We start from the raw sequence: 25429 nt of genomic DNA on the forward strand, positions 1-25429 counted from the left end.
GGGGCTTTGCCTCCTCCCTGCGAGGCTGGAACACTGGGGCCTTTTCCTCCAGCTGCTCTGCAGGAGGGAGGTAGGGAATGCGAGGGGAGGAGAGAACGCAGCTCTAGAGCACTTTTATTAGGGACTATGGGACAGTCCTCCCTAGGCGCAGAGAAGGGAGGGCGGGCTTTCACTTGTTACCTCCCTCACGCTGCTTCCAGGAAGCCTGGTGAGATTCTAGAGGGAAGGGAAGAGAAACTAAGACTGGGTATGACGGAGGCTGTTTGGGCCCCATCCCAGCTGACTTCCAGGCTCCCAGTCCTTCTCCTCCTGCCTCCCGCAGCCCAGCCGCAGTTCCCTCTCCATCCCTGCCCCACCTGGCTGGCCTGCTCCGCCTTGTCCTCCTTCCCGGCCGGCCACCTACCAGTCAGGCCTCAGCTGGGGGGCAAGGCTTTGAAGAAGGCGAACTGCCCAGGGAAGTAGTGGCTGTGAGGGTCCTCACCGGCACGCTCCACCCTGCTGCACTGGGCCTCCTGGCGCTCCTCCAGCTCCTGCCGGCAGCCACGCTGCTCAGGCCGTGCCGGAAGGGGGACTGCTGGCGGCCCCCTCCACGTCCCCATCCCACAGGGGACGTCCGGGCCAGGCCCAGAGCCCCTCCTCGCCCCTCCATCCAGGCTTCCGCCTCCACGTCTCCCCCAGGCCCAGTTTCTGTCTACCAGCTCCCTCCCCAACCTCTGCTCCCTCCTCCGCCCGGTCTTGCCCACTCTTACCCGTTGAACCTGGGTCTCTATGGGGCAGTGGACCATCCGGCCCAGGACTTTATCTTCAGAGTCCAGCTTGATGCAGGCCAGGCATCTCCGCTTTCTCTGGGGAGGGGGGTATAGAGCCCAGAGAGGAAAGGGGTGAGGGGAGGCCTGTGGCCCCACGAGGGTGAGAGTGGGAACTGGGGGGGCAGCGTACAAGGGGGGTTCCCCTGGCAGGCCAGGTGGTTCCAGGCTCAGCCCCACCTCAGACTGGGAAATTTCGGAAGTCAAACCATATAGAAGTCTAGAAGTCTAGAAAACCACTAGTATAATCCAGTCCCTCCCTTAACAGATGGAGGAAACTGAGGCCTTCAAAGAACCTGGGAAGTAACAGGGCTGTTGGTTGGCAGAGCTGAGACTGGACGCCGGAGTGTCGCGCTCCCGGCCCCAGGATCGCCCCCACGGCAGTGACTTTGCCCCCAAGGTGGCTGATGACAGTCAAGCCCTGTTATGAATCAGCCCGGGCTGGGCCATCTCCACTTGAAAACACACAGGAAATGGGGAATTCACCAGGCCTAAGGTGGGGACCACCCGAAGCCCATACCATGGCCTTCTTCCACCGATGACTGGAAGCCTGAGAGAGGAACTTGGATCGCATGGAAGGTGGACCCACTCTGAAGAACACGTGTCCTCGGGGTAGCCCAGCCGTCCCTCCTCCTGCCTGTCCAGGCCCCCAGCCCACCTACGACCATCACAACCACCAGCCGAGACAGGCAAGTCAGCTGCCAGGGAGGCCGCTCCGCCCTGGGGTCTCCAACCTTAGGCTTCTCGCTGGATCTCCTACTGAGCCCCAGTCGCACACCCCCGCGCTGAGCACATGCGCCGTCACACACGTGCCTCCACTCACCCCGCTGGGCTTGACCTTGCACTCGGCTTTCTTCCAGTCCTTCTTCCGGCAGTTCGTCTGCTGGAGCTTAAACTCCAGCCTCACAAAGGTCCCGGCCGGGAAGGGCTACCAACAGACAGAGGAAGGCCAGCAGCCAGCTGAGCAGGCAGCGCCCTTCCCGGACGTGACCTGTCCCTCCTCCCCACCGTGAGGCAGCACGTCCCAGGAGACGGCTGGGCTGGTCGGCCTTTCTCTGGAGAGCTGGGTGCTCCCGGGGCCCAAGCACTTCTGTACCTCCTCCCTGGGAACGTGCCGGCCTCCCGGGCTGCAGCCCTATCCCCCTCCCCTCCCTGGGGTGCCGCTCACCGTGTCCATGGCACTGTCCACACTGGTCTCCCGGAAGGCCCACTGCACGGGCGGATGCTTGTGGAACTCCTCCAGGGCCACCTGCAGGCCCCGGTGCTGGGCCGCCGTGAGCTCAGCCCTGCCCAGGCCCATCGCGCCCAGCCACAGGGCCAGCGAGAGCAGCACCTGCCTCATGGCTTCCCCTTAGTCACCCTGACCCTGCGAAGGGTATGTGTGGATCCTCAGCTCACGTGCCAGCCCGCGGAGCCACCGACTCCCGGGCCCTGTGGCTTGGGGACCACATCTGGTAGAGCTCTGGGCAGAGGTGGAGGGACAGGAAGTGGTGCCTTGCAGAGATTCCCCTGGTATTCCCCTCCTCCTCCCCTGCCCCCGCTGTTCCCAGGTCCAGCTCAGGGCGGCTTGGGCCCTGTCCTGGGTAGGTGCTGAGTTGGCTTTAGTCCTCAGGCCAAGGGCTTGGGAAGCATTGTTGCCCACCCCAGCCCTCCCCCGCTTTTCTGGCCCATCTTCTCTCCCATTCCCTCTGACCCCTTCCCCTGCTGGCAGTCCCCAGACTGCTGGCCCTGTGGGGTGCCGGGCCCTGACTCTCAGCATCCGGCCCCCCAGCTGGTGGTGGGGAGGGGCAGGCCCAGAAGAGGCCAGCTGGAGGCTGAATATTTTGGGGAGGAGTAAACACGAGGGAGGGGCCCAGAGCGGGTGGGAACTGGGAAGATGCTTAACCCTCGCTGTGCTGAATGGCCCGGTGCCCTTGGCCCTCCCAGCCCCCACCCCAGAAATGGGGGCCTCTCCTCGGCCCGCCACGGCTTTCTTTCCAGAGCAGACCCTCCCTCCCTGGCTGTTTTTTCCGGAGCCTTCGCCACCACCCCTCTCCCAGCCCTCTGATCCCGCCCCCCCAATCCATGACTGGGGTCTCCTGAGGGCTGGACCCTCCCCGGGAACTCTGCCTGTACAGTCTTCTTAGGACCAGAAAGCCACAGATGTGGAAACTGAGACCCCCGCAGTGAAAAGCTACCAGGGTCTTGCCTTGAAGAGAGGGCTCACAGCCAAGTTGCCAAATCTTGCCCTTTGGAGCTGCGCCCTTTGCCCGCCCCATCCTCCCGTCCAGCTGTCCTGCCATTCTCCCCTCCTCACCTCCTTTCTTGTGCCTTGGGGTCTCTCCTACGCTTCCCCTCCCGAGGCCAAGGCCGAGGCCGACTCCTGGCCAGGCTGTCAGCCTCTTCCCGGCACCCCCTCCTCCCTCTCTCGGGTCGGCCCCCATCTCCTCCCACTCCCACCTCCTGGGCCCCCTCCAGCTCCCAGCAGCCGAAGCTCCTCCCCACCCACTAGGACCGGCCTGTGGCCGCCGGCCCTCCCGGGACTTCCCTCCCCATCCCACCCTCCCCTCCCCTCTCCTCCCGCTGACCCGCCAGAGGAGCCCCAGCTGTTGGCCTTCTCGGCTCAGCTGGCCAGGCCTCTTCGCAGCGGGATGTGGGACTGCCCTGCCCCCCAGGTAGGGCTGCCCTTTCCTTAGGCCCTTCCCAGGCGACCAGTCCCTAGCGTCCCCGAGACACTCATTTCAGGAAAGTCTTGCCAGAAACACAGACATCCGCAAAACCACATGAGACCTCGGGGAGTCATTTGATCCCTCCCCCTGCTTCCCGCGCCCAAAAGCCGCTCTGAGAGGGAAGGGGTCTCCTTTAGAGGTGACTCTGGTGTCTGACCACCTCCAACACCAGCGAACATGTCCAGTCGTGAAGGATCACGTCCCACCCATGGTGGCGACAGACTGCAGCATCTCACGTGGGTGAAGGGTGAGGTGGGATTCATAAGGCTGATGGGGAGTCAGGGAAAACAGGGGTTCAACTCCTGCTGGTCCTGAGCAAATAAGAACAAGCTCTGGGACTTGGTGTGTCCATCACCAGGGCTGATCTCCCACAGAGAGGACCTCATTTAACTGCCCAGATCCCTGGAACTTCTGCTCCCTTCTCTGTGAGGGGGGGTCAGAGACCCTACCTTTAGGGGTTGTTCTGAGGATTAAACGAGCAAAGTGGAAAGTGAAAAGTGACAGATGACCCAGTGTTTGGCACAAGTTTTTCTTCCCTTCCCTATCTACCCCTGCCAGGATTCTCCACGTGGAGCTGAAAGCTTCCTTTGCAGTGTGCTCTGGGGGCGCCAGAAAGATCCTTGGCTTCAATTAGCCAGTTCTGGTGGCTGAAATCCCACCATCAACATTTCGGTCCCATCTGTGAGTTGTTGACAATCGTTAAGCAGAGATGAGAGCTGGGGTCTTTGTTCTCCAGGAGCTTCTGGGGGGGCTAGAGAGACAATAGGCACGCAGAAGACATTTCCCAGCCCAGGGCCGCGTGCTGGGGGACGTCCTGGGTTGGGGGGGGGTGGTGACCAGAGAAAACTGAGCTGAGGGCAAGCTGGGACAGAAGTCCTCCTGCCTTTGGTAGGGGCCGTATAAGGCCTGGGGGAGCGAGGGAGGCTGGTGCAGCGTGGTGGCAGCCGGCAAGGAAGGAGGCTGGGTGCAAATACAGTGTAGGTCACGCAGCGAGACAAAGTTCCCTTTGGGTGAAAGGAATGTGAGGGGCGGGCAACCGCACTGCAGGGCAGTCACTGGTGGGGACATGTGAAGGGGCTACTTAGCGCACATTCATGAGCTCAGCACCAGGTGACACGTCCCAACCCAGGGGAGCGGTGACAGCACTTAGCTACTTAGTAGTGGCTAATGATCTTCCCGGCATCACAGTTGAAAGTGGAGATTCACATACCCGAGTCGTTCTGGCAAAGTTTTCCAATAACCGAACTGAGTACCCAGAACATTTTCCTTTAATATTTGCTACCACAGGGCAAACTAGTATATGTTTTTTCAAAGAATCAATTTGACCTTGAAGCAAAAGCATATCAGTTTCAAAACTACACCTGCCTGAGTTAGGTACATTCACTACTTTTTGTAGCAACTCAGTATAATTGACATAAATTCAAAAGAATATTGCATAAATTCAAAAGCAACTATAAATGTATCAAATCAACAAACTATTCTTCAAATTTTTCTTGTAAATTTTGCAGCCACGTTACATCATACTGTCTACTGTAATTAAAATCCTTTACGTATTGATTCATGTGAGAAAAGTATGCAAAGTCATAATTATTGATCTCTATTAGTAAAAGATTGAATTTGAAATTCTTATATTTGTCTGGACAGGTCACAAATGAACTTTTCCTTTCTTTGGAGCTTCAGATGTACCTTGATCATACGTAGTGTGATATTGGTGAGAAAACTTACACTGACATTTAAAATCTTTGATTGCTGAATATTTGGTTAACATTCTTTTTTGTTTCAAGAAAATCTTGGAGTAAAAAAAAAAAAAAGAAAAAGAAAATCTTGCCGTTAACAGTGCAGTAAACCTTAGTAAAACCCTTCCATGACTCAACCAATGAGTGTTGGCAACGAAAAGCTTCTTAAATTCATGGTCTCCTACTTCTTTCAGTAGTCCCCTAAAGTGCTGATGTTTCATAGTATTTGCACTTAAATACCGAACAATTTTAACAACTGTGTCCATGACACTTGCACAGAGTCCGTTCAGAAAAGTGAGCCCAAATATTTTCAATATTCAGTGGAATGAAGCAATGTGGGAAACATTGGTCTCTTGTTTGAAAATTCCAGCACCTCAGTCACACTGGCCACATGTCAAGTGCTCATTATGAAGCATGGTGTCTATATATGTTCATAAATGCATGGGATATTTCTAGAAGGAAAAACAAAAAACTTGTAGCCATGGTTGCCTCTGAGGAGAGGAACTGTCTGACTGAGGTAAAGGGGAGAGAGGAAACTGCATGCCCTTTGTATTTTTACAATTTCATACCGTCTGGGTAATTTGTTGCTTAAAGTGTAAAATTCGTTTTTAGAAGTTTAAAAATCACAAAACAAACAGCATTTTTGAAAACTCACCCTGGCAAGTATGTAGGGAGTGGACGAGAGGGGACATGTCCAGGTGCAGGACGCCCTGGGTAGGAGACAAAGGCAGTTGTCAACGAACGTGGCAGAAATGGGGGCGGTGAAGATGGAGCAAAGCAGGTGGATAAGAGGAGCGCCTGGGAAGTAAAAGGGTTTGGTGATAGACCAAATGTGGGCTCCACGGAGAGGGGTATCAGGAGTGAATTCCGGGTTTCTGCCTGAAGAATTACTCTAAAGAATTCTGAGTTCACACTCTTCTTTTTATTTTTATTTATTTATTTTATTTATTTTTTATTTTTTGATGTGGACCATTTTTTAATAACTTTATTGAATTTGTTACAATATTGCTTCTGTTTTATGTTTTGGTTTTTTTGGCCGCAAGGCATATGCGGTCTTAGCTCCCCGACCAAGGATCGAACCAGCACCCCCATGCATTGGAAGGCGAAGTCTTGACCACTGGACCATGGGGAAGTTCCACACACTCTTGTTTTTAAAACCTGGGAAACTCTCTGAATTATGCCTTATAATTCCTTATAGTTCCTTTCCCACATTCTCCCTAATATTTCCTTCTGAAATTTTGATCAGATGCTTGTTAGACCCTCTCACTCTAGCTTCCTTATCTCCTAATCCCTTTTGTATTTTTTTATTTTTCATCTCTTTATTCTATGTGCCGCATTCTGGTTAAATTCATTATTTACCAGGTGTACTAATTTCTGCTTCAGTTATGTGTAATCTGCTTTTAATCATTCTATTAAATTTTAGGTTCCATTAAAAATTTTCTAGACATTCTATTTGCTTCTTTTTAAAATCTTCCTGTTCCTTTTGGATACTCTTTTGTGCTCTTTGGCCATTCGTATACCTTCTTTGGAGAAATGACTATGAAACTCCTTTGACCATATTTTAACTTGTTTATTTGTTTGTTGTTGAGTTGTAGGAGTTCTTTATATATTCTGGATGTTAATTCCTATCAGATATAGGATTTGCAAATACTCTCTCCCATTCTGTGGGTTGCTTTTTCACTCTGTTCATAGTGTACTTTGATGCACAAAAGTTTTCAATTTTCTTGAAGTTCAGCTTATCTGTTTATTGCTTCTGTTGTCCAGTTGCTCTGGCTAGAACTTCCAGTACTTTGTTGAATAGAAATGGTAAAAACAGACAGCCGAGCCTTGTTCCTGATCTTACAGGAGAAGCTTTCAGTTTTTTGCCATTTGAGTATGATGTTCACTATGGGTTTCTCATATATGGCTTTTATTAAGTTGAGATAGCTTCCCTCTATTACTGGTTTGTTGAGTGGTTTTATCATGAAAGGGTATTGAATTTTGTCAAATGCTTTTTCTGCTTCAATTAAGATGATCATGTGGTTTTTGTTTTGTTTTGCTTGTTTGTTTTTGGCCATGCTGCACGGCTTGTGGGATCTTAGTTCCCTGACCAGGGATTGAACCCGAGCCCTCCACAGTGAAAGCGCAGAGTCCTAACCATTGGACCGCCTGGGAATTCCCCATGTATTTTTTTTCTTCATTCTGTTATTGTGGTTTATTAAATTGATGGATTTTTATATGTTGAAATATCTTGAAAATACCAAGAATAAATCTCACTTGGTCATAGTGTATAATCCTTTTAATAGCTGCTGAATTTTGTTTGCTAATATTTTGTTGAGGTTTTTTCTTTTGCATCAATGTTCATAAGGGATATTGGTCTATAGTTTTCTTGCAGTTTTTTTTTTTTTTTTTTTTTCTGGCTTTGGTATCAGGGCAATGCTGGCTTCATAGAATTATTTAGGAAGTGTTCCCTCCTCTTCAATATTTTGGAAAAGTTTGAGAATAATTCATATTACTTCTTTAAAATGTTTGATAAAATTCACCAGTGAAGCCATCTGGTCCTGGGCTTTTCTTCGTTGGGATATTTTTGATTACTGACTCAATCTCCTTGCCAGTTGTAGGTTTATTCAGATTTTCTATTTCTTTGTGATTTACTCTTGGTAGGTTTTATGTTTCTAGAAATTTGTCCATTTCATCTGTTATCCAATTTGTTGGCATACAATTGTTCATAGTACTCTCATAATACTTTTGATTTCTGTCGGATCAGTAGTAGTGTCTCCACTTTCATTTCTGATTTTAGTAATGTGATATTCTTGACCTTATCTTTCATACCTTTTATTGAACTTTTAAATTAAAATTTCAGTTGTGTTTTTTAGTGTCAAAAGCTCTTTCCTATTTAAAAATACCATGCTGTAATTATGGGATTTCTTTTAAAAAGTTCTATCTGCTCCTTATTTCAGTTCATGGTTTTGGTCTTTCGTGTCGGAAGCATTCCTCAAATGCCCAATTGAAAGTTTTGTGGAAAGTTTGGGGCCCTGTCAGCTGGTGGGCTGCATTGCAGGGTGATCAGGTAGTAAGCCTGATTTTTTGTTATTGTTTGAATGATCCCCAGTGTTGGTATTACCCATAGGTCTTTTCTTTGTAGCCGTCCAATTTTTCCAAGAGTCCTGTGAGCTTTTGCTTGTGAGTAGTGCTAGGCTGGTTGTGTTCTGGGTGCCAAGTGGGGTCAGGGGGCTGAGAGCCATCATTAGCATGGGGACTTTGACTTTGCTCTTCTGCTCTCATTTGGGCCATTGCCCTCACCTGATTCCATTTTTACAGAGCAAAGCCTCTGGTCTCCAGCAAAGTCCAAGTCCTAAGACTTGGTGCTATGCACTCAACCTGGTCATTTGAAGAGGCAAGTTTTTGTCTGTGACACGATAATCAGGTGCTTTGTGATCAAAAGAACAAAGCTAGGATGGCTAGTGCTAAGCTGAAAAAATAAAAATTGCCTTCTTGAGAATAAACATATGAATCTTAGTTAGCTCCAAGGAAAGGATAAGAAATCAGGATGCCGTTTTTAACGTTTTAATGTGGCCGGAAATGAAACTTGTATTTTAATCAGTGGATGCACTTTACCATTAATGTAACATACCATTATGATGAGTCTTTAAAGGAAATTCAGAAAACTAATAAAAGGAACTTGCACCTTTATCAAATACATTTAAAAAGACGCTTCATGAGTGCAAAATATTTTCCTAAATCAAAGTGATCAGAAGGCAAATATCAAGCTGAATGTCCAACAGGTGCCAAGGAGCCCATTAGACGTCACTCCATGATCTACCACTAGATGGCGATGGTGAGCACAAGCTAGGTCTTTGCCCTTAACAATTCCCTATTTTTTTAAATAACAAAGCTGTGGAACTATTTTTCTTACATACTTGCGGTAGCCTATCATCACTTTTTGGTCCCTGATTTAATCCTAAGAACTTCTCTTAACTCCATCTGACCCATAAATCATGCCAATTTGTTGCAGTAGTTTTGTATTCATATATCATATGCATGTTTGTTATGACCGTAAACCAGCGCACAGCAGGGATAATAAGCCGCATCTCAGCCAGTGGAAGGCACGTAGGGTAGTTTAGATACTATGAAATTAAACAGTTTTTTGTTTGTTTGTTTGTTTTTTGTTTTTTTGGCCCTGCTGCGTGGCTTGTGGGATCTTAGTTCCCCCGACCAGGGATTGAACCTGGGCCTCAGCCAGTGGAAGCGCGGAGCCCTAACCACTGGACCGCCAGGGAATCCCTGAAATTAAATACTTTTCAAGTGTTCTTTTTTAAAATGAATTTTACTTGGTATATTATTTGTTGGATGTAGTAATTTAATAGAATGTTACTGTGCAGTAGTTAAACATGCTATATTGCTTTAATTTCTAATAACACCCCCAAAATAAACCTTAAATCCTGGTAAGGGGAAACTCTCTTCTCATGTTTTAAGACAGCGAAGGCAAACCAGTTCTGAGAACATCAGAGACTTCACTGGCCAACTCCGGAGGCACCAAATCTAACTGTGACCCAGATTTGACCTTGGAGCTGATCAGAAGGCATCAAGTTGAAGCCAGGTTTACACTCTCATTCCTCCAACTGCCTCGAGTGGTTTTTTTCAAGAGGAGTCTGGGTAGGAATGAGCTAAGGTTAGAGGCAGCATTTTTGTTATTTGGTAAACAGGTAGAGATGGAGTTCACAAACAGCAGCCCATGGCACTCACAGGAAACAAAACACTTGAAAATACACCTGCTTCTGCTAAATCACAGGCTTCACAGAGATTCTGTTTAGAATTGTCTTGTGTTTCCAAATCAAGCTTGGCTTTTAGTAGGTTTTAAACCAAGAACGGATACACACTGGCCTCTAAATCCATCTTTTGAATTTAGTTGAAGAAGAGACAGCCTGATGCCCGTCTGGAGTACAAAAGACACAGATGAGATTTGACCTTGAAAGGGTAAAAATGTCGATTTCTAGGGGAAAGCGACTACTTTCTCTCTTGGCTGAGACACCAAGATGATTTGTGGCAGCTTCTCGTGGCAATGTGTGGTCCTGAGACCAAATCCCTAATTGGTGGTAATCGTGGTCTCCAGAGCGTGGGGCACCCTCGCCGCTGCTGAACGTGTGACGGGCCATGTCAGTCCCCCTCAGAGCCAGAGGTTCCCTAAGGATTCCTGCCTTCCAGTTACTCTGGAATAATGTTCCAGATAAAGGAATACGTTCAAGGCACTGCTGCCTACAATCAGAGCCCTTCCAGTGGGAGAGCTACGGACTGAAGTTTTCTCCCAGGTTCCTTGTTCTTTGCCTCACTCACATACTGATTGGAATTTTTCTGTAAGAGAAGTGTTTTTTTCTGTCTCACTAAAAGTTCTGTCCGACTCCATCGCCTGCTTAGCAAGCAGTAGCCAAGGGAGAAGGTTTGAAGTTCACTGGCTGACAATTGGCTGGGGCTGCTCTTTCGGCTGCTCCGAGTGGTCTAATCCAACTCGCTTCACCATGGGATCAAGAGCTCATATTTCCTCTTTCATTTGGTCCACAAACACTCATGGAGTTCCTGCCAGGGGCTGGCACCTTTCTAGGGGCGGGCTATGCGGTGGTTAAAATAGACAGTTCAATCCCTGCCTTCATGTGGCTTATATTGTGCTGGGTAACCAGACAAAAACTATCTAACTGAATACACATCCAAATAATTTCAGGTAGGTGATAAGACTTATGAAGAGCAATAAAGTTGAGTAGGGGGGCTAGAAGGTGACGGGGTAGGAGTGGGTGGTGGGCTGAATAATGGCTCTAATACCTGTCCAGGCCTTAGTCCCTGCTCAGGCCCTAATCCCTGGAACCTGTGAACGTTCCCTTATATGGCAAAAAGGACTGCAGATGTGATTAACCTAAGAATTTTGAGATGGGGAGATTATGTCGGGGAAATAAAATTGAAAAGAAAATCTCCTGCCTACCCAGAAAAGCCCTGCACAAAAGTAGAAGAGAAAGAAAACAGTTTTATTATTGGATAAGCATTGTGCCAGAAAGAGATGCACGTCACAGGCAATGCACTAAGAGACGGCAAAAACAGAGAGAAATTTCACCCTAATTTTTTTTTTGGCTGTGTTGGGTCTTCGTTGTTGCGCGTGGGCTTTCTCTAGTTGCAGCGAGCAGGGGTTACTCTTCGTTGCGGTGCATGGGCTTCTCATTGTGGTGGCTTCTCTTGTTGCGGAGCACGGGCTCTAAGCGCGAGGGCTTCAGTAGTTGTGGCACATGGGCTCAATAGTTGTGGCTCCTGGGCCCTAGAGTGTAGGCTCAGTAGTTGTGGTGCACGGGCTTAGTTGCTCCGTAGCATGTGGGATCTTCCCGGACCAGGGCTCGAACCCGTGTCCCCTGCATTGGCAGGTGGATTCTTAACCACTTCGCCACCAGGGAAGTCCTCACCCTATTTTATAGCCCAGCAGATGTGACCCCACTGCACACGTGTTCTCCAGGGAAAGCATAGCCAGTCTTCGGGTAAGAGGACTTGACCATTTGTCACACAGAGTTCACCCTAAATTCGCCTGGAATTGGGTGGCCACGCGTGATAGCTAATTGCCTTTGTGCAAAGGAAACATCCACTGCTTGTATCTTGGTGACAGAAGGAGGTTTGCAGCCCGGAGCCCGGTGCTGCTGGAGAGTCAGGCTCCCACCTCCCACGGGCAGGGGACACTGGCCGCTGTTTCCTTGATGTTTGCATTTCGGAGAGATGGCTCCCAGGTCCTTGAGAAAGATGGTCCTGGGTTGTAAAGCCGGCACGAGGCTTAGTGAGCTTTAAAAAGATTTATATACACCTCAAAGGGGCAGAGAGAGAACTTCCAATTAGAAGTTTTCTAAGGAAAATGCTCTAAGGGAAGGGAGGGGAGAGTTTTTCCCTTTTTGTACCAGGGAGAATTAAAACTTACTTTTCTTGGTTTTAACTTGTATGTTCCCTTACAATTATCCTGGATTATCTGGGTGGCCCCAAATGTAATCAGAGGTGTCCTCATAAGAGGAAGGCAGAGGGAGATTTGACTGCAGCAGAGACAGATGTGATAACTGAAGCAAGATGCTACCCTCCTGGCTTTGAGGACGGAGGAAGGGGCCCTGAGACACAGAATACACACGAGGCAGCTCTAGAAGCTGGAAAAGGCAGGCCAACAGTTTCTCCTTTAGAGCCTCTGCAGGGAACATGGCCTTGCTGACACTTTGACGTCCACCCAGTGAAACTGATTCGGGGCTTCTGACATCCAGAACCATAAGAGAATAAATGTGCGTTGTCTTAAGCTACTGAGTTTGGGGCAATTTGTCCCAGTGGCCACAGGGACGTCCTCATCCGGGTGGGAGTACGGAGGAGAGAGAGGGTCATCGGGGCGCACGTTTTGAGGAGAGGATACTTGAGCCCAAATCGGAACAACGTGAAGGAGTGCCGCCTATAAAGGGCAGGAGGGAGGGCATCCCAGGCGGATGAAACAGCAACTCCAAAGGCCCTGCGGTGGGACGGAGCTTCTGTGGCTGCGCCGAGGGGCTGGCAGGCCGTCAGACCAGGCGGAACCTTAGAGGCCGAGGCAGCCCTTTGCTATGTCGTCAAAATGTGGAGTGAGCAACCTGATCTCCGTTTAAAAGGATCAAATGGTCCGGGAGGCCAGGCTCCGGGGCGGCCAGAGGGGGGCAGGAGCAGCGGGTGGCAGGAGAGGCTCTCGCTGCAGGAAACCTGGTTTCCTTTTGACCAACTATGTTTTTCTTTCAAAAAAACGGACTCCTGGGGGCTTCCCTGGTGGCGCAGTGGTTAAGAATCCATCCGCCTGCCAATGCAGGGGACACGGTTCGTGCCCTGGTCCGGGAAGATCCCACATACCGCGGAGCAACTAAGCCCGGGCGCCACAACTACTGAGCCTGCGCTCTAGGGCCCGCGAGCCACAACTACTGAAGCCCTCGCGCTTAGAGCCCGTGCTCCGCAACAAGAGAAGCCACCGCAATGAGAAGCCCGTGCACCGCGACGAAGACCCAACGCAGCCAAAAATGAATAAAAATAAAACAAATAAATGTATGAAAAAGCAAAACAAAACAAAAAAAATGGACTCCTGGAACTAGATACGCAACAGAAGTGTCTCGTGCAGCAGAGTTGGGGGGATGACATTTGATCTCCATCTAGGGCTTCTTTACAGTGTCTGCTCTTGCCTGCGTCCTGCAGGCCACGTTCCTGCATTTAAGGACGTTTTTGGGACTGCAGAAGGAGGAGCACTTTGATCTCTTCCTGAAGAGTTTCCACAGGACCCAGCAAGGCTCCTTTCACCCAGGATGCCGGCCTTGGACAGTCGGGCTTTCTCTCCAGGTGGGCAGCTGGGAGGGCTCCCGGGGTCGAGGCTGCATGAGCACCTACGGGTGACAGCACCCGCGCGAGGCTCTCCCCGCAGACGCGGCCCCGCCAAGGTCAGCGTGTGTGTGCTTCCTGCCCCCTCCCCACACTGTCCGCCACCGCTGGGAATGACTCTGTGCGAGTTTCCAAACCCGCCTTGGGGATGCCGTCTGAAGCCGGATCCCTCTGGAGGGAAGATTTCCTCTCTTCTCTCTCACTCCCCTAGTCATCCATTCAGAAATTAGCAACAAGCATTTGGTTTTGTTTCATACGAAGCACTAACCCAAGAGATACCCCCACCGCTAAACCAGTTCCTCTCAATACCCTCCCACACTGCGGAGAAACAGCACCATTTCTGTCGGGCTCGCGGTCAGGCCCAGCAGCTGGCACAGCAGCAGATGGTGGGCACTGATTAAGTATTTGTTGGTGTTGTGAGTGAGTCCTGTAGGACAGGCACAGGGCATCTGTGAGATAGATGCAGTTTTCCCTCTTGTAGATACAGGGCTAACCAATACCTGGGTGTTTTGGAACTGAGCAGGACCCTCTGGGGCCTTCCTGGGACACACCCCTCCCCCAGACTCTCTGCTTTAGCTCCTCTCTGAAGTACCTAGATAACAGCATCTGATGCACATTTCCTGAGTTGCTTTACAGACGCTAAAATCCCCACCAAATGCAAGCATTTAACTACTTGATGACCATGAGCACTAGCCCCCAGACCTGCTGGAGCCTGACAATTGATCATGTTAACCCCTGTGACACCGTCCTGCTAACCACCATCAACCAGAGACTTGTGCACAGCTGATCACACACCCTGTGAGCCCCCTCCCTCACCTGGCCTCTAAAAATGCTTCGCTGGCAGTCCGGTGGTTGAGAATCTGTGCTTCCACTGCAGGGGGCACGGGTTTCATCCCTGGTCAGGAAAGTACCACATGCCCCGAGGTGTGGCCAAAGTTAAAAAAAAAAACAAAAAAAAAACTTTGCTAAAACCCATCGGGGAGTTTGGGTTTTTTGAGCAGGCGAGTGGACCCAAGTTTGGTTCAGTCACGTCTTCACAGAGGATTTCTGGAGACATCGTTCCCCTCATCCCCTGGCAAGCCCACCTACTTTGCCATCTAATACAGTAGTGGGGGGTCAGGCACTGCTGGAGGGGAAGAGGGACCGTCCCAGGGCCCCTCTCAAGTTTCTCTGTCCAGTAGGCCCCTGACCCTGTACAGCCCTATCTTTTTCTTGCAGGTGCGTCAAGGCTGAGGCAATCTCCATCGGGCTCGGCCATTTGACCGTTTGGCCGGTCACGGCACCATCCCTCTCTAAGGCGTATTGAGGGGTGAAGTCCTGAATACCAAGGCCTAGAATTTCTGACTGGCATAAAATCTCAGGAATCCCTCACCACTCCTTTGCATTTTCTCTCTGCAGAGTGAAGGCCCCGTCGTTCTATACTTAGTGTCCTTTGTCTTTGCCAAAAGAGGAAGGTACAGCAGGTGGATAACTCCTAACTGGGCAAGAGGAAGCCTCTAGTGGGGGCTGGGGACTGGGGAGTAGTTAAGGCGTTGTTTAAGGGAAGAGCCTTTCTGCTCAGAGAGACCGATGACAGACAGATGAAGGCACTTTGTGAGTCTGTGAAGGAATTCCCCTGGAGGGTTCTTGCCGGAATGTATTATATCAAGTAGCACTGATGTGCCACATTTACCCACGAACTAAGAGGTATTTCACAATTACTCTGTGCTGGGCTCAGCACTTGGTGCTTTCCCCAGACACACAACTTTAGTGGTGAAAAGTGAGGCCAGGTTCCTATCAGCCATGATCCAGCTGTGTGGCGTTGGGCAAATTTCTTAACATCTCTGAGTCTCAGTTGTTTGATTTGTAAAATGAGGACTAGAAAAGTATGTTTCCTAGGGTTGTTAAGTGGATTAAATGAGATACATATGTGAAAAGTTTATCACCATGTCTGACAGAAAATAAGGACTCCCTAAATATTAACTATTATTACTAAGTATTTAGGTAAAAACTCGAATATCTTCTGATTGCACTCATAGAAAAATCCATTCTTCTGTAACCACCAAACTCGACCTACATGCTACAATATACAGTCTATCATATCTTCTGAACCTTAAAACTCTGACAAAGTATCTGACAAAGTTTTGTTCATACTTGTAAATTTTATTACAGGAAAAGTACAAAAGTTATACTCTTTAATCCACAAATAAGAAAACTTGACTGTGAGAGGTAAAATAAGAACCCAACAAACGGAGGGACATGAATCTTAAATCTCTTCAAGTGGATTTTTAAAATAATGACAAGAAACATTTTAAAATATTGACAAGAAATTCTAAAGTTCATTTGGAAGATTAATGAGTGATTTTATTTTTTATTTTTATTTTTTAGGTAAGAAGTGGATTTATTCAGAGAGAAACATACTTCACAGAGTGTGGGCCATCTCAGAAGGTGAGAGGCAATAAAAGAGTGATTTTAGCCAAGAAAGTTGTGGGGAAAAAAAGGAATCTGTGTATAGGGGGAGTACTTACACTGCTAGATATTAAAACTTACTTTCTTTGACAAAAATACAAACATAAAATTTAATTTGGGGAGGGATGGTGTGGCTGCTGTAAACATAACACCAAAGGCAGAAACGATAAAAGGCTTTTTACTGTATAAGGAGTGTCCCCCAAACAATGTGGAATATTGTAAAACCAATTTCCCAACTTTTTTTGAGGTATTGTTGATTTACAATATCATATTAGTTTCAAGTGTACAGCACAGTGATTCAAAATTTTTATAGATTATACTCCATTTATAGTTATTATAAAATATTGGCTATACTCTCTGTGCTGTACAATGTATCCTTGTAGCTTATTTAGTTTATACCTCTTGAAGTTTATACCTCTTAAACCCCTACTCCTATCTTGCCTTCCCTCCTTCCCTCTGCCTGCTGGTAACCACTAGTTTGTTCTCTATATCTGTGAGTCTGTTCCTTTTTTGTTATATTCACTAGTTTGTTTTATTTTTTTAGATTTGACATATAAGTGATAACATACAGTATTTGTCTTTCTCTGTTTGATTTATTTCACTAAGCATAATATCCTCCAGCTCCATTCACAATGTTGCAAATGGCAACATTTCATTCTTTTATGGCTGAGTAGTATTCCACTGTATATGTACACCACAACTTCTTTATCCATTTGTCTGTTGATGGACACTTAGGATGCTTCTGTATCTTGGCTATTGTCAATCATGCTGCTATGAACATTGGGGTGCATGTATCTTTTTGAATTAATGTTTTCGTTTTCTTCGGATATATACGCAGGAGTCAATTTCCCAACTTTTTAAAATGCACAAATAGAAAAGTAGGCAAAGGGACAAAAGCAAATTCACAAAAGAGAAAATACAAACAGTTAATAAATAACTATGTGAAAAAACAAGCCAGTTAACTAGTAATTAAAGAAACAACATTCAAAACAATGAGAAATTACAACTTTAAATTAAATTTGAAAAAATAGCCTGTGTTTTCAAGGATATGGAAAAAGGGGCATTTCTCAAAAGAAAACCAATAAATTTTCCTCGAAGATAGTTAAACATTTGAAAAATATACTTTGCCTTTGACCTATCAGTTCCCCACTTCCAGAATTTTTAAATCAAGTATATGCAATAAAAGCATATGCCGACTGACCCTCGGCAGCTCCTGTATCATGAATCTACAATGATATAGAAAAGTAGAAAATTTATGTGCATTTATGCTGCGATTAAGAATCATGTTATAAAAGAATATCTAATAAAACGGCAGAAAATTCACAATATTGTTCAGTGAAAAAGGCAGAATACATCTTTGTAAGGCATTATCCCAGTAACGTCAAACAAGCAAAGATAAGCATTTAAAAAAAAAAAGCCCGATAATACATGCTAAGATATTAAATGTAATTGACTCCAAGAGGTAAAGTATGAGAGAGTTTTGTATTTCATTTCCTATTAATGCAACAGATTTTGTGTTTTAAAAATAATTGTATAATTAGAAAGTTGCCTGTGTTGAAAACCATAAAAGTACGTGAAACTGTACAAGCCTGGAAAATCCAGGAAGTGTTTCGTGCGGAAAGCCAAGGCCACCTGCTAACCGGTGAGTCACGGACGCAAGACTCGCACCTGACTCCGCACTCGCCAACCGGCTGCGGTGCGTTTCCAAGCGAAACGCCTAGGGGACGAGGACCACCCTGCGCCCCGGCCCCGGCCCAGCGCCCCGCGGCCGCGGAAGCCGGGACGCCTGAGCTCCGCTAATTTCTGGAAGCGAGGGCATTCCCGTTTCAAAGTTCACCCGATCGGGCCTTTCCTTTCTCCAGCTTTGAACAACCCTGAAGGCAGACTTTCGGGTCAGCCGCGCCCCCCGCCAGGCTCAGCCCCTGCGGTATCAGGTTCCGCGGCGCGGCCAAAGGTCGAGGTGGCTGGAGAAGAGGAGGGGGCGGCCCGGGGGCGGGGGGCGCCCTCTCGAAGGCTCGGGCCAGCTAGGAGCGCTTAGGCCAGCGAAGCCGGGTCTAGCCGAGTGACCGCAGGCTGACCACGCGGTCGCCCAGGGACGTGCGTCCTCCGTAGGGACAAAGGGTCGGGAAACTGGAGCCGGGCCCATCCCGGAAAATCCGGGCTGTGGTCGCCAAGGCAACGGAGTCGGGCCGGCGGCGCCCGCCCCCGGCCCCGGCCCCGGCCCCGGCCCGGGCCGCGAGGGGGCGCTGGGGGCGGGGAAGAGATCCCGCGCGGCCGGCCCCGCTGCCCGCCCCGCCCTCCGGCCGCGACCGCCGGCCCGAGCCCGCGACTGACCCTCGGCAGCTCCTGTAGTCACGTGGCGCTGGGAACCGGCGGGGGGGGCTGGGCACGGGCCTGGCAGTGGTGAACTCGAACCTGCTGCTGTCGCCGCGGCGGGGTGGGGAGCGCGGCCGCCGGCGCCGGCTTTCCGGCCTCATGGACGCGCCACGCGCCTCCGCGCTCCCCGCCAGAGAGGTTCGACCCGGGCAGGACGCGGGGTTCCACGCGGGCCCGTGGCGGGGCGGCCCTACCTGCCGGGCGCGTGACCGAGTGCGCGCTGTTTGGTGGGGGGGGTGCACACTGCTGGACCGAGTGGGGGGGCGAGTCCGCGCACCTGCGCACAGGCTCCGCGAGCTGCGCTCTGCGTGGGGACCGGAAAGGGCTCCCTCGGGGAGCGCGGAGCCGTGTGTCCGCGAACGTGGACGGGGGGAACACGCGCGAATACAGAAGGGGGGTGTGGGGTCTCCACGGCCCTTTGCCACCCAGCACGCGCCAGCGGATTCTGACCGAGTCCTGGTCACACGAGCTCGCCTGCGCAGCCCCCTGGGAAACAGACCTGGAATTCCTGCTGGGAGGAGGGTGGGGGGAGGGGAGCCAGCAGGGATTCCAGAGTTCCTGCCATAGGCCGGCCTTTTCGCCATCGGCCTGGACAATTCATGCTGTGACCTTAGCAGTGGAGGAAGTGACCCCCAAACGCGGCCCTGTGCTTCCTTGGTGAAGGGGGCACGTTCATTTATTAATCCAGTATCCATTAAGGTCACTCTGCCAGGCGGGGTGTGGGGCAGGGGTGGGGGAGGGGTGGCTGGCGAGGACACAAAGATGACTGCCCTAGGGGAGCTCCCAGCCTCACGCACGTTTTCTCTCCCCTCCCCACAGGTAAGGCTGGCCTCTCTGCCCTCAGAGGTCTGAGCTCTGCCATGGGGGTAGGGGTGTCTTTACTGCTGCAGTTTTCTCTGACGTCTGGGGACTACCAGAGTGTGGGCGGAAGCAGGCGCTCCAGCCGCAGGCACATCCCCGGGAGGAGCTGGAAAGAGCCTCATCTCCAGCTCCACAGCCTCCAGGGTAGAGTGTGGCCTTCTTTGTTGGGTTCTCGAACCATTCCATGGCCCCCGTGCTCCGGCCTCCCCATCCTGGTGGGAGGAGGGCGCCCGTGGGGAAGGGGTCGCGTTCTCACATCCTGGGAGTCTTCCCTGTGCTCGTTCTGACCGCTGGGAATGAGTCATGTCTGTGCTGCTGGAGAGGAGCACAGGCTCTGCGGAAACCAGGAGGCTATGTCTGGTACTTGTGAGCAGGCAGTGAAGGTCCCAAGGAGTCTAACCGTCGCTCCACCCTGCACGAATCTGCGCTCCCAGGCTCTGGAAGAGCTGAATGTGGGGCAGCCCCTGAAGGGGTTGGGGCAGGACCGGTAGGGGCCAGAGATTACAGTCTCTTCCTTTCTCCCCTTTTCTTGCCCCAGTAATCCCTATCACCCGAGGGAGGCAGAGACAGGAGCGCCTCCGAGGGCAGCAGGCTGTGGGTGTTCCTGGGATTCAAGAGCGCTCTCCTTCCTGCAGCGGCCTAATTGTGTGGGGGGGGTTGGAGGAGGGCAGGCGGGGAGAATGTGGGCACAGTCTGGGCAAGCAGTGGCCTGGCATCATGCTGGGCCGGCAGTAGCATCCGATGCTCCCCTCCCGGTCCTGAGAAGGGCCGTTTTCACTGGCGCTCCAGGCTGCTCTCGTGAGAGACCGAGGTTAGGGAGGCCAAAGTGCCTTCCCCAAGATTGGATTAGATTAGAGCCCAGGAGAGTATCATAGGAATTAGAGGCCACAGGAATTTCTTTCTGTGAGATCTTTACAAACCCAGGTATTTTAGAGGAAAGAACACTGGCCTGGGAGTTTAGAAGACTTGTCCCCTAGTCTTGCTTCTGCTGTTGGTTTACTCTGTGCCCTCGGGCAAGTCCCATCACCCTGTTACGCCTCACCGTTGCTCCATCTATGAAACAGGGAGCTTAATATCTCTGGTCCAGCCTCACTGAGTTGCTGTGAAGCTCAGATACGGCAACAGGAAATAGTAGAAACAAGGAGAGGGCAGAAGGGAAATACTTGGAAAAGCGTAAAGCGCTGTAGGGAGAGATGACTGCGTTTTCTGGTCCGTCCTAAGGCAGGAATGTTCATACAGCCAGCACTGGAGTGTCTAATCCATGCCAGACACGGGCTCAGGGGGATTCCAAGGAGTGTCAGGGTTCTTCCTGCTGGTAGTTTCCAGGGTCAGTAAAGACTTAATTAACGACAGATATACTTGAAATGGTATCTGTAAGTCCAAGATTTAAATCATATAATACAAGGAAATAGAAGAGTAGTCTAGTAGTCTAGATTCCAGGGCTCCAGGAGTGGAGAGGGGCGAGCTCCTCTTGGGCCTGGGGTCTGCAGGGGAGGAGCTGGGGGCAGGCTGTGTGGCTCTGTAGAGTGACTGTGCCTTTCCACCCCCAGCAGAGGAAGAACCGATGCTGGAACGTCGCTGCAGGGGCCCCATGGCCATGGGCCCCGCCCAGCCCCGACTCCTTTCTGGGCCCTCCCAGGAGTTGCCCCAGACCCTGGAGAAGGAGCCCCAAGGGCTGAGGTCACAAGGCACTGCTGTGGCCCAGTCGGGCAGCCAGGCCCTAGGTCGGGCCCATCGTTGTGCCCACTGTCGAAGGCACTTCCCGGGCTGGGTGGCCCTCTGGCTTCATGCCCGGCGCTGCCAGGCCCGGCTGCCCCTGCCCTGTCCCGAGTGTGGCCGGCGCTTCCGCCACGCCCCTTTCTTGGCACTGCACTGCCAGGTCCATGCCGCCGCCACCCCAGACCTGGGCTTTGCCTGCCACCTCTGCGGGCAGAGCTTCCGAGGCTGGGTGGCCCTGGCTCTGCACCTGCTGGCCCACTCGGCGGCAAAGCGGCCCATCGCCTGTCCCGACTGCGAGAGACGCTTCTGGCGGAGAAAGCAGCTGCGGGCCCATTTGCGGCGCTGCCACCCCCCGGCGCCCGAGGCCCGGCCCTTCATATGCGGCAACTGTGGCCGCAGCTTCGCCCAGTGGGACCAGCTGGTTGCTCACAAGCGGGTTCACGTGGCCGAAGCCCTGGAGGAAGCGGCGGCCAAGGCCCTCGGGCCTCGGCCTCGGGGCCGTCCGGCGGTGACCGCGCCCCGGCCCGGTGGAGACGCCGTCGACCGCCCCTTCCAGTGTACCTGCTGCGGGAAGCGCTTCCGCCACAAGCCCAACCTGATCGCCCACCGCCGCGTGCACACAGGCGAGCGGCCCCATCAGTGCCCCGAGTGCGGGAAGCGCTTCACCAATAAGCCCTACCTGACCTCGCACCGGCGCATCCACACGGGCGAGAAGCCCTACCCGTGCACCGAGTGCGGCCGCCGCTTCCGCCACAAACCCAACCTGCTGTCGCACAGCAAGATCCACAAGCGCTCCGAAGGGTCTGCCCAGGGTGCCCCCCGCTCGGGGAGCCCCCAGCTTCCCGCCGGCACCCCGGAGCCCTCGTCAGAGCCCGCCCCGGAGCCCCCGCTGAAGCCGGCGCCGGAGCCTTTGGAGGCCCCAGGGGAGCCCCCCGGCCACCAGGCGGAGGCCCCGCCCTCTCTCTACAGCTGCGAGGACTGTGGGCGGAGCTTCCGGCTGGAGCGCTTCCTGCGGGCGCATCAGCGGCAGCACACGGGCGAGCGGCCCTTCACCTGCGCCGAGTGCGGGAAGAACTTCGGCAAGAAGACCCACCTGGTGGCCCACTCCCGGGTCCACTCAGGCGAGCGGCCCTTTGCCTGCGAGGAGTGCGGGCGCCGCTTCTCCCAGGGGAGCCACCTGGCCGCCCACCGGCGCGACCACGCGCCGGAGCGGCCCTTCGTCTGCCCGGACTGCGGGAAAGCTTTCCGCCACAAGCCCTACCTGGCCGCCCACCGGCGCATCCACACCGGCGAGAAGCCCTACGTCTGCCCTGACTGCGGCAAAGCCTTCAGCCAGAAGTCCAACCTGGTGTCGCATCGGCGCATCCACACGGGCGAGCGCCCCTACGCCTGCCCCGACTGCGACCGCAGCTTCAGTCAGAAGTCCAACCTCATCACCCACCGCAAGAGCCACATCCGGGACGGCGCCTTCTGCTGCGCCATCTGTGGCCAGACCTTTGACGACGAGGAGAAGCTCCTGGCCCATCAGAAGAAGCATGATGTCTGAGGGGGCAGGGGCGGCGGGGGCCGAGGGAGGTCGGGCCTGGACGTCGTTCACACTGTGCCCTGTGCTACTGCTTGTGGGCAGGGAGGGGAGAGGGGGGGTGAGCCTGCCCTGTTAGAGAGGGGGGTCCCCAGCCCCTGCAGTCAGGGAGTCCACTTGCAGAGCAGGGACCCCGGCCTCCAGCTGGTGTTTGCTAAGGTTCGGCCCTGACTGCCCTGCGCCCCGGAAAAGTAGCAATAGCAGCTCCACCCACCCCTTAGAGCCCTCCGGCCGGAGGGGCCGCCAGTGGACAGGAAGACCCCTCTCCTCTGGTGTTAACGCCTTAATGTCTCTGTCTCTTGCTGTGAGTTCCTTCAGCTCGGTTTCTGGAAGTAGGTGTGGTTCAGTCCTTAGTGAATGAGCGCCCGGGAGGAAAAGTGGACCAGATGGATACACCTGGGAGAACCTGCCGGCCTCGGTCGGCACCTGGGCCTTTTCCAGTGCTGGGAGGCGAAGCCGAGCTGCTCTCGCCTGCCTCACCGCATCCCCTCCGTCCTGCCCCTGCACAGGCACCCAGATTTGGAGAGACCCATCTACTGTTAGTTCTTGGCTCCCCTTCCTCCCAGAAGATCCAGTCCCCCGCCCTGGGCATTTCCCCATCTGTCTGACTTGCTTTACCCACCGGCCTCCCAGTGCTTAGGGCATCCCCTGGCTGTCAGCCGCCCTGCGTCAGGGCTTTTGTCTGAACGCCGCAGCCTGCCTTCACTCCCTTCAGAACTCAGCATGTAGTGGGGAGGACTGCCCCATTGATGACGGAGGGCCAGCTGATGGGAAATGGGGGTGAGTTTCCCCTTCAGCATTTCTAGCGTCTGGATGCCCAGCCTCTGCTTGAATACTTAGGTGACAGGGAGTTTCCCCCCACCCCCCAGGCCCTGGTTCTATTGTAGGATAATTCTGATTGTTAGAGATTCTTCCTTATAATGAATGAAGTCTGCTTCCCTGTAATTTCTACTGTTGGGCCTTGTTCTCTGGAACTAAACACAACCACTTACCCTCCTTTTCAAACTAGAGAATAAAGATCTGGTTTTAGAACCGGTGGCTGAGGAGTGTTCCTTTGTCCTGGGGAGCTGTGGAGTTGGAGGGAGGGGCAGCGGCTCTGCTCCGACGGGGTTGGGCGTTGGGGTGGGTGACAGGCCGAGTGGCCGGCTTGTCAAGCTTCTCTGCACCCTGCCTGTACTTCCCCGGGGTGGGGTCAGGCACACTCAGCAAGTGGGGTTTCCTCTCTAGGGGTCAAGTCAGCCTTGCTGGGGGTCAGTTGTCAGGGAGAAAACGTCTGACTTGATTCTGTCCTACCGTGCCTCCCTGGCTGGCCTGCTACAGGTTCTCGTATCTGTATCTGTAGCAGACTACGCTTCCCTGCACTGGTTGCTTCATATGCATTTGAGTGCCTATTTTTGACAGGTATCAATAGGCCCTTTTCCTGTCTGTCTTAGTAGTTTCTGCATAGATTTCCAGCACCTAGCATAGAGCCTGGTGCGACCACAATTTGTTAATATGATGGCACCTTGCAAAGAAGTTTACCTAAATTATCTAACAATTTAGAGTTCGGCAGGTACTCTTTTTTTACAGATGAAAACATTTGCTCAAGGTCATATAACTGGTAATCACCAGAGGCAATACAAACCCGGGTGTGTTCAACCCAAAACCCATGCTCTTGACCACTGCTGCGTGTTTATTGGGCGATTGCAGTGCTGCTGCTTTTGGTGAAGACAAGTATTAAATGCCTACTGTGTGCTTGATGTGATGGAAACTTGGGGTTTACAAAAATAAGACTCAGTCTTACCCCTAAGAGGCCTAAGTCTGGGAGGACTTATACCTGTACACAAATCGTGAGTGGAGAGAGATGGATGAGGGGTTGGTGGGGTTCCAAGTGTGTAGGATGGAAGCAGTCAGCTTCAAAGCTTTATGTTGCTTTATGGGGTTGAGGCCACTTCAAAACCTGTGTATTTGATGGCAAATTCTCTCTCAGGGCCTGGGAGCATTGTCTCCAGAAAGCCTCACTTAAATATGTCTCTCTAAGGGAGCTCAGGGCTTCAAGGGACGGGAGCAGTGCTTTTTGCTAGGTGACCAGGAAAGTAGCTAGATATCTGGGGATGATGGGCAGGGAACAGAGGACAGGTCCTCAGGTAGCTAGGGTTAGGATGGGGGAGGGGAAGGGTGAAGGAGAGGGAATCTGATCAGGGTTCCTGACTTTTCGAAAAATCATTACTTGTAAAGGAAATGCCCGGCATTGGGTCCTCTAATGCTATGCTGCCCACTGCTTTTGGGCAGAGATGGCGAGGAGAGGACCAAAGTTCAGGGAAAGCCATGGAAGTGGCCTTGAAGGGGCTGGTAAAGCAAGAACAGAGTGAACTTGCCCATGGTTCCTCCCCAAGTCTCTCAGGGGGCCAAGTGGGTCCCAAGTCCTTGCTCAGCAGGGCACATGCTGACAGCAGTCTTGAAGGAGGGACTGCCCCGTTGGAGGGGTCAGCCCTTTGCTGACGGGAGCTGGACTCTTTAGAAGAGTCCAGGTTTGGTTTTTGTTTTTGTTTCTCCTCCTTTTATAATCACAAAAGTATTAAATTATCTTGTCAAAATTAAACAATGCAGACATAATTTAGATTTATTTTTTAATGTAAAAGTTCTTTATTTCCCCCACTCCCCCGACCCCATGGCTTTTCTCTTTGCATCCTGTAAAGAGTTTGAGGGTGGCCTCCCAGACATTTTTCCTGTTCATTTGCAAACGCACACGTGCGGCCTCCCCTTTTTTCGCTTAATGGAAATAGGATCCCAGGTGTGCTTCATTGTTTCCAGCTTGAAGTACCCTTGGTCATGAAAGGTCAATCT

General features: G+C 51.7%; 2 protein-coding genes across 6 annotated transcripts; one reads left to right on the top strand and one right to left on the bottom strand.

Annotated features, from left to right (window-relative positions):
• Positions 1–97: 97 nt before the first annotated feature.
• Positions 98–3194, bottom strand: RARRES2 (retinoic acid receptor responder 2). 2 transcript variants are annotated; one of them, XM_068549677.1, is made up of 6 exons: positions 3103–3194; positions 1975–2172; positions 1630–1734; positions 750–845; positions 404–530; positions 98–216 (listed from the first exon to the last, which is right to left on the bottom strand). In XM_068549677.1, exons 2-5 carry the CDS (start codon positions 2146–2148, stop codon positions 414–416), a joined length of 492 nt encoding a protein of 163 aa, XP_068405778.1. In that variant the 5' UTR covers positions 2149–2172; positions 3103–3194; the 3' UTR covers positions 98–216; positions 404–413. The 2 variants fall into 2 exon arrangements, with proteins under 2 accessions (XP_068405778.1, XP_068405779.1); XM_068549678.1 differs by lacking the exon at positions 3103–3194 and having other exon boundaries at positions 1975–2334.
• A 15221-nt stretch (positions 3195–18415) lies between these two features.
• REPIN1 (replication initiator 1) lies at positions 18416–23635 on the top strand. Of its 4 annotated transcripts, none has more exons than XM_068549666.1 (3): positions 18416–18579; positions 19261–19446; positions 20856–23635. In XM_068549666.1, the coding sequence occupies exons 2-3, from the start codon at positions 19302–19304 to the stop codon at positions 22565–22567; spliced, it is 1857 nt and encodes a 618-aa protein (XP_068405767.1). In that variant the 5' UTR covers positions 18416–18579; positions 19261–19301; the 3' UTR covers positions 22568–23635. The 4 variants fall into 4 exon arrangements, with proteins under 4 accessions (XP_068405767.1, XP_068405765.1, XP_068405766.1 ...); XM_068549664.1 differs by having other exon boundaries at positions 18417–18579; positions 19332–19446; positions 20853–23635; XM_068549665.1 differs by having other exon boundaries at positions 18417–18579; positions 19332–19446.
• Positions 23636–25429: the final 1794 nt, after the last annotated feature.

Source organism: Eschrichtius robustus, chromosome 8 (genome assembly GCF_028021215.1).
Source record: "Eschrichtius robustus isolate mEscRob2 chromosome 8, mEscRob2.pri, whole genome shotgun sequence".
NCBI lineage: Eukaryota > Metazoa > Chordata > Mammalia > Artiodactyla > Eschrichtiidae > Eschrichtius > Eschrichtius robustus.